Source organism: Gavia stellata, chromosome 25, assembly GCF_030936135.1.
Source record: "Gavia stellata isolate bGavSte3 chromosome 25, bGavSte3.hap2, whole genome shotgun sequence".
NCBI lineage: Eukaryota > Metazoa > Chordata > Aves > Gaviiformes > Gaviidae > Gavia > Gavia stellata.
The window spans coordinates 10,453,661-10,462,296 of record NC_082618.1 but is presented as its reverse complement, the minus strand read 5'-3'; the positions used below and the strand labels follow the sequence as shown (position 1 = coordinate 10,462,296).

General features: G+C 43.2%; 1 protein-coding gene across 1 annotated transcript in view; it reads left to right on the top strand.

The window, feature by feature from the left end:
* The first annotated feature begins 7,833 nt into the window (after window positions 1-7,833).
* Window positions 7,834-8,636, top strand: part of PPM1D (protein phosphatase, Mg2+/Mn2+ dependent 1D) — a 28,175-nt gene continuing 27,372 nt past the window's right edge. Inside the window, exon 1 of the mRNA XM_059829316.1 lies at window positions 7,834-8,284. Coding sequence (XP_059685299.1) covers window positions 7,834-8,284 — 451 coding nt within the window. The remainder of the gene's footprint in view (window positions 8,285-8,636) is intronic.

The window sequence follows — 8,636 nt, the reverse complement described above, 5'->3', positions numbered from 1 at the left end:
CAAGGTGAGTATTATTGGGGAGCCCAACATTTGAGGGGGTTTGCTAACGTACCTGAAGTGCACCTGCCTCGTCAGGCGTTCCTCCTCGGCTGCCATGTGGCAAACCCGCCATTTTCCCTGCGTAAATTAACCCCCTCGCCCCGCGTGGAAGTGGCACTATATTTTGTCAATATCTCATTATCAAGCTGTTTGAGGCATGTTTTTCTTTCTAATTTGCTTTCCATGTGGGGCTTGCACACACCACTAGGAACATATTGGGTGCTTCTTGGACACAGATGGTAGATTTTTAGGCAGAGGCAATTAAGATCGTTTGGCCTAAACCAGACTCACACTGTGTGTAGCCGGTGATTTAGCCACCCCTGTGCAATACAGGGAAGGACCCTGAGATTACTACTTGGTGTGGATTTTGATACTGCACTAAGTTAACATCACTCAAGTTTGACTGCTCTAGTGTGGTCTTGAATAAAACTTTTATCCAGAGTTAAATATTCTGCATTTTTCAAACCTTTTATCATACCATGGATAGAAAAACCCCAAACCCTAGATGTACTAACTATACTAGAAAATATTTCTCCTTCTGTCAAGTCTTATTTTGGTTTTCTTAGCTAATGTAGGACTGCTACTGTGACTTACTGTTTGTTCTTTTTTACTTTAAAAATTATAGGAGGCAGAGCTTCTGCTGTTTCACTTTGGGGACTGTTTTTAATAATCCTAAATTGTTGGTATTCCTCCCTCCCCCTGTTTTGTGAGAGGACATTATTCTTTGTCCTTTACTTGCAGAAACAAATGTTATGGGGTGGGAAGAAAGGAATGTGACATAAACAGACCATGGAAGATTGCTTTGTCCTCTTTTTCCTTTTGCTTTTGCATACTGGTGGCTTCAGTGGGTTTTTTTGATTTTTTTCTGAGACGATGTGGATGTTTTTCAGTTGAGGAAAGACAGCTGTCTTCTATTGGCAATTAGCCCCCCGAGGGGCAGAGGCTATTTACCTCAGTTACTTTCTGGAGAGCTGGTTTAGGAAGGTTAAAGTTGGAGGCCTGTTAGGAGGGGACAGATAAGGCAGCTTTCCAGTGCGTGAGGAAAAAAAGTATTGATAATACATAGAAAATGGTAATTCTTGAACTTCTAATTTTCTTTATTTTACTTTAAAATAAAGTATCTAATAAGATTCCTGAAATTAATGGCTAAGGTCAATATACTTTTCAAGATAGCACTGTGACAATGGACTTTATCTTCTTAATAAGTTACTATGTCTTGAAAAATTAGCTAGGCTATATCTTCTACTGTCTTTTAATTTTTTGTAGGCAAAACTATAGTATGCATACTCAAGGAGAAGAAATAAATGTATCTATGAAAGAAGGAAGTGGTATAAACTGTCTTTGCAGTGTACTATGTTATGTATTCAGTCTGTAATTCATTTTGGTAGAGCATGAGGAATAATCTTTATAGCAAAAGTGATTTAATCTTTAGGTAGAAATAAAACTTAGATATAGTAGCATTTGTTATTTATTAGTACTGCATGGCTTGAGATATTTATGTATTAAACAACTTTGTGATCTTCTATTGTAGATACATATTTTGTTCTTAAAGGCATTATTAGAGAGTTGGCGCAGTCCTCCATGCGGTGTATGTGTGTTTAATGTTGAGATAGTGGGTAACCATTCAAAGTAATATAATTAGTAGCAAAACAGTTTTACAAAAGTCTGTTTTCTTAAATAATTGGCTAGTTCTCCGAATAGCTTTAAACTTAAGAGGTATCCTGTTTGTTGTATGGGGTTTTTTTCCTTAAGCTGTACTGGGAACTTATTAGCAAAATGGCTCCATACAGCGATGTGCTTTTCACATCCGTAAATTATTTTAATGCAATTACTTATTAATAGTTGCAGATGTTAGAAAATCTTTGACTCCAGTACATGTTGGCAGAGGTTCTGATGGATAGTCTTATCTTTGTTGATATCTTTCTCTTTCCTTTTGCCTTTTTTATATAGGGAAACATGTAAAGGACATTTACAAATACTGCCTGTGTCTGAAAGCAAAACGGTAATGTATGTTGTTTAGGCAAAAGCATTCAGTCAGTCTGTCTTCTGTAATCTTAGCTTTTGAAGATGCATCTGGGTATCTGAACAACTCACATGTAAAGCGTATGGAGCGCAATGGCTCTGTACATCTGTGTATCATTGTAGTGGATGGGGATGCAGACAAGCCTAATAATGGATAAATGTATAAAGAAAATCTAATCATAGCCTTCTATTATAAAAACTGCCCCTAGAGATCAAACAACCTCTTGGTTGTCAAAATTCCCTCTGTTGAAGACGTTCATATAGAAGAGTCTTTACATCTGCAAAGGAAGATGGTTGAGTAATCTCAACAGAATGTGGTGGGAGCCTGATGTTGTTCTGCACCACAAAAAAACCCTCCTCAAAACCTTTAAAAAAAAAATCCCAACCAGATATTGGTACCAAGTTATTGTTTCTGGACACCAGTGAATTGCTGAAGTTCACCTCCGCGAGAGGAGGTTGTTCACATGAGCTTTTCCCAATCTGTATCTGAAACCATGGTTTCATGACTAGAAAGTCAATTTGGTCTGCAAATTACTGCAGGAAGTAGCAATGTTGTCTTTGTCTTACAATTTTTGACTCTGTGGCTGAGCTGCAAACTGAAAAGGAGTGGTTTTTCCAATTGTGCGTGCAGATTTATATTTCGACCAAATTAGCAGCTGTACATTTGTTAGATCTTGCACAAGAAGCAGCAGAATTGCCTCTCTTATTGCTGCATTTTTTTCACTGTTTTGTTCTTAGGTCATGTTAAGTCAACTGCGCTTTCACCTGACTCATTTGTAACTGAAATTAATTAGAAAGAGTTCACATAATGAGCATTTTTGGTGGATAAGTATAGATGCTGTTTTTTGTCAGAGAGATGGTGATTAGTGTTTGTGAGTCCTTTCACTGACCTAGCAAGGAACTGAGATGCCATGCCTGCGGATGTTCTGCCTTTTATATTCCTATCACAAATAATTTTGTAAATCTGGTGTAATAGTATAACTACTGCAATTATGCCATTTCAGAGTCAAAAGTATAAACAGTGCTATATAGTTTGAGATGTATAGGTGAAAAATACTAAATACTGTGTCTGTTTTGCAGGAATGTAATTCTAGAAAGCACGGATGAAAAAGATTGAATCTGTTTTGTACGCTGCCAGTGCAAGACTGTTGTTGGCATGTTTTCATCAAAGGTAAGGTACTTGTCAAAGAGCAAAAACATGCTGGTGAACTTGATGTGTTAACATAGGTGAAGTTCAGTATGAATGTAGTTGAAGGTTCAAGCTAACTCATCAATGGAAAACTTGGATTTAGATCACAATCTAGCATAGTTTAGGCTTTTCAGATTAGACCAGCGGTCCTCTTTTGTCATGGTTTAAATGTGAGCTTGTATATGTGAACAGCTTTATTTTTTAATTACTATGGTTGGACATACTTAATGGAAAAAAAAGGTTCTAAGAAAACAATAAAAAACCTGCTGAATTTTCCTGCAATGTGCTTATTTTGAAGTGGGAAGGAAGTGAACTGACATGGATAACATATGAACCTACTATATCTCCTTGATGTGGATATTAAAGGAACCTTGAAAATAGTTTATGGGGAAGTTGTTGGAGGCTTCTAATTTTAAATTCTTAACAGGAAATCATTAAACTGTAGAGGAGCCAACGTAACAGACTGTTGCTCTAAAACAAGAGCTAAATGCAGAGCATTCACATGAACTTGTCAGATCTTTTTTTATGCTGGTTTTTTTTTTTGCTTTCATGTTTACTGCAACCCAGATAAATAAATTTTCATCTTTGTATTCTTCACATGCATCAGTTCAGTAGTTGCATTCTGGATGAAATGTTAAAGCAATGCCGTTATGGTCATACCTCAGGGAACGTGAAGGAACTGAGTTTGTACGCTATCATACCTGGAGGGTGCTAACTCCTTGTGTGGTCAGGGCCTGCACTCCTTCATTGGTTAGGGAAAAACCTTTAAAAATGTGGATAGTATTCAGTTTTATCTTCTTCTTTTACATGAGATTCTCATGCTTTATCTGAGACTATTGCTGAGATGACTGACACATTTCACATAGGCTATGCAAGAACTGTAAGAGGTATAATAACCTTTGGTCACCATCAGCTTGGCTTGTTGAAGCTTCCTTAGGGGCTGGAGGAAGGAGAAGGATTATTATGTGGCTGTAAGCACTAAGACATGAAGGTGTGTCACGAAAATCAGCTGAGGTGCTTCACAAATGAAGAAGGCTTTAAGAACGTAGGTTTGCCAAAGCCAGATGGGCAGCGCTGCTTTCTGCTGTTCTGTGATTAGGTTTGTACCCAGGTTACGAGCTTTTTATGTATCTGAGCTAATGATACTTTTGTATTTTTCATCTGTCAGTCAAAATTAATCGTGGCTTTTACGAAATATAACTGTGTAACTTTAAATAAAGCATGCTACTAGAAAAGAGAGGGCAGGGTGCTGGCCAGCCAGCAGTGGCTTGTGATGTGGAATTAAGATGAGCATACTTGTCTTGGTTCTTTTTCTTGTCTGATGCAGCTGAGGGAAAGGAGTACCGCTGTGAAAAATGTTAGTATCTGTGTGAACCACCTTCCCTGCCGCTCCTGCTGAGAAGGTAGACTTGTTTATTCACTAGGTTGAGTGTAGACCTATAAAAAGTTTAATTTCAGATTCACAGGAGGTGTCATTTGAGGAGCAATGTAGTGCATTGGTGCACAACGCTTTCTTCTGTCTCTGCTACAATGTACCTCTCCTTTCTGCAGCATTTGAGCTCCAGGCACCTGACCTTGTGCATCGTGTTCCCTTTGTACAGCTCTTTTTCTTCTTTTTGCTTTTCAGTCTTCGAGCCTGTGGATAGGTAATCCTCAGAGATACCCTAGCGAGATTGCTGATGGTTATATCTAACGGACCGCATGATGCGTTAGCAAACATTAGAAAGTAAAATAATTCATGGAAGCCATGACACTTTTCTTCTGATGTCAGCTAACCTAACAGATTCATCTGGGTTTAAACTACAGCTGCTTAATCTATTTTGACTAAAGATGGAGTCATTCTTTTTTCAAAATGTAACTAACTTAATTTAGCTTAAGCCTATTTGAGGATTTTTTTTAAACTACCATTAAAAGAAAAACTAAAAACTTTTAATCCACAGAAGAAATTGTGGTCTTTAATTTTGAGAAATGACATGAATTAGTTGAACCAGACCAAGAAATAATAATGCCTGTACAGCCACTGTGAAATGGATTTATTTCAATAACTGTTAGCCAAAATGTGAATAAGCTAACATCAAGGTCATGTAAATATCTGATTGTATTTGGTTTAGAAACCTTTTACATTAATTTTACGTTAATTTTGATGAGCTGTTTAACCTAACTTCTCTGTCTGAAATAGCTGAGGGACCATGGGCAGTTTCTGCTTAGCATTTGATTAAGTATAAAAACAAGAAAAGCACTCCCCATTTTTATATATGAGCAAGAGGTGCATGAAAAGATGCTAAATTGCCCTTCAATTATTGCCTATTGCTTAGGTCCTGGAGTGTGGAAACTGCAGTGGTACCCTCCATCAAACTTCCCCTTTATTAAAAGTTTTTCTCCCTGCATCTTCAACTTTTATATACACGTTCCTATTCTGCAAGCGTCTGTGTTGGTTGAATCAAAGTTCTCGTGAGCTAAAGGGCTTCAAGAGAAAATTAGGAAATATGGTTTTAGTTGCTGAAGGATGTGCTGGTTGTGTGCCCAGTAAATCTTGAAGCACTTCTGTTTTCCAACGGCGGTTTGAGGAATGTAGTTGTTGCATGCAAAAACACCTTTAAGGTATTGTAATTTGATTACATTTGTGAGTGTAGGTATGACATATATGGTGGTATTGTCTTGATTATCAGGGTTAGTACTGACAGAAGTGAGGTGTTTTATTCCACTTGAAAATGCAAAAGCAATACTTAGACATAAAAAGAAGAGACAGAAATACCTTGGCATTTGAAGAGGAGTTTCTTCCATCATAACTAATTATTTTTTCCCCTTTGTTTCCTTAAATTCTTTAGAAATACCAGACTACCTAGAATATGTTTACATATTTGCAATTGACTCCTTACACGTAGAGGTAGGAGTCAATCTGTTTGGTTCTGCTCCTGGAGTAGCCTATGATTTTCCACTCTAAATTGTTTAGGAAAGTATTACCTATAGTGAATGGTACTAATCCTTACATAACGACATCTCTGGCTGCATTTATTCAGCTATGAAACAGGGATATTCTACTTAGAAGCAGACGGCTTTAATTGTCCCTATGATGACATAGATCTGACAATATTATTTTGTAATTTTTTTTGTCAATAGCATCAAGTCAGTTGCCTTGTTTTCTGGCTACTTTGTGTTAAAAAGTAATTGAAAAAAAGATCTGTTCACCCCCTTTTATGTGTGCTGTGATGTGGATGGCAGTGGATCTGCTGCAGGCCTGGCGATTGCCATGCTGTGCTTTTATGTTAATTAAAAGGGAAATAGGGATATGTTGTGGTGTTTTGGATTGTATAAAGCTCAAGTTAGTCTTTGTCTCAAATTAGTCTTTCTCTCCTTTATGCCCCTTTAAAGTATACATTTCATATATGTGGCAAATGTATAAAATACTCTGTTATGAAACTTAATGGACAGATTTTTAAAGCAGGATTTCTCAGTTCTATATTTGGCTGATGATCTGGTGATTGATCTGATGGTATAAACACCTGTAAAATAGGAAGGGATAGTTATCTTATTGGATTAGTGTGGATTAATTCATTAATGTTTGTAACAGGTTTTCAAATCCCTAGGTGCTCTAGAAATGCAAAGCTTTGTTGATATATTTCTTACTTTTTAAATACTGTTGACTTTAATGTGGTTAATGGAAGGAAATCCAGAGTACTTGCAGTACTTAAGCAGTTATCTCCATTTTAGCGACAGCGGACGTATTTTTGCAAAATTCAGTAATGGTTTTAGCTGTTGTAAGCTTGTAGCGGGAAGGGGCTCTGAGAGTTGAAAGTGGTAGCAGATCGCAAATAAAACCGGATCTAGAATTTCAGCTATAAAAATGAAATGCGCAAAACACTCCAGTATGCAGGGAACGTCTTAAATAGTCATAAGCGTAAACAGTGCATCAGCGTGTCCCGCAGGATGTGTAATTCCAGGGAAATCTCTTGTGGGAATCCTTATTGTCCAGGCGGGAAAGCAGGGCTTTCAGGCCAGGAGCAAGGAAAGACGGGGCAGAAGCCTGGAGTAACGTGCTGGGATTCATGGAGCAACGTGGGGAGTCCCACGCTTCGAATTAGTAGCTGGCGCCCTTATAGGTAGTGAAGTGGGCGAGCCGCCTGTAGTAGAGCCGCCTGTAGTAGAGCCGCCTGTAGTAGAGCCGCCTGTAGTAGAGCCGCCTGTAGTAGAGCCGCCTGTAGTAGAGCCGCCTGTAGTAGAGCCGCCTGTAGTAGAGCCGCGCACCCCCCCGCCCCGGCTCGGCCCCTGCGGCTGGAGCTGCCTGCGTGCCCGCCGGCCGGCGGCAGGGGGCGCCGTGGTGGCCGCGGACGCGCCCGGCCGCCCCTTCCGCCGCGGCGGCGGGGGCCTGGCGAGGCGGCGGGCGGGGGCGCGGCAGGGGGCGCTGCGGCGCGGAACGCGCAGCGCCCGCCGTACCAGCGGCGATTGTCGGAGGCGGGCGGGCGGCGCGGCGCCGCGGACATGCCCGAGCGGCGCCGCCGACATCAACAATAGTCCGCGGCGGCGGGCGGGCAGCCATCGCGGGCGGGGAGCGGCGGGCGCCGCCGCGCCGAGCCTCCCCCCCCATGGAGGGGCTGTACGCGCTGGGGGTGAGCGTGTACTCTGACCAGGGCGGCAGGAAATACATGGAGGACGTGACCCAGATCGTGGTGGAGCCCGAGCCGCCGGCCGAGGCGGAGCGCGGCCCCCCGCACAAAGGCGGAGCGGCGCCCGGGGGCCCGCGCGCCGCAGAGCCCCTCGCCGAGAGCGGCCGGCGCAGGGGAGGGAGCCCGCGGGCGCCGGAGGAGGGAGCGCTGCCGCCCGGCCCCGGCTCCGGCCGGCGCCCGCGCCGCTCCGTGGCCTTCTTCGCCGTGTGCGACGGGCACGGCGGCCGGGAGGCGGCCCAGTTCGCCCGGGAGAACCTGTGGGGCTTCATCAAGAAGCAGAAGGGCTTCGGCTCGGCGGAGCCGGCCGAGGTCTGCGCGGCCCTGCGCAAGGGCTTCATCGCTTGCCACCGGGCCATGTGGAAGAAGCTGCGTAAGTTACAGGCGACTGGCGCCTTCCAGCCGCCGCCGGGTGCCCCGGCCCCTCCCGCCTCGGTCCCCGCCGGGGGAGCAGGTAACGCTGCCGGCCCGCGGCCTTTCCGCCCCGCCGCCGTGCCTGGCCGTGCCTCTCCCTTGGGTTCCTCTTCTCCTTTCTGCAGGGCCCTGTCGTGAGAACTAAGGGGACAGCAAATCCCCCTGCCCACCTCCCTACCCCCGACATCGCCCCGAGACGCCGGTCGCTCCCTTTCCCCATACGCTGGTATCCCCCGAGCGTGGGACGTCCCGCTTTTAGCCGCCTTTTTCTCCCCCCGCCCGGCCCCCCCGCACTGTTGTGAGTTGCGTGC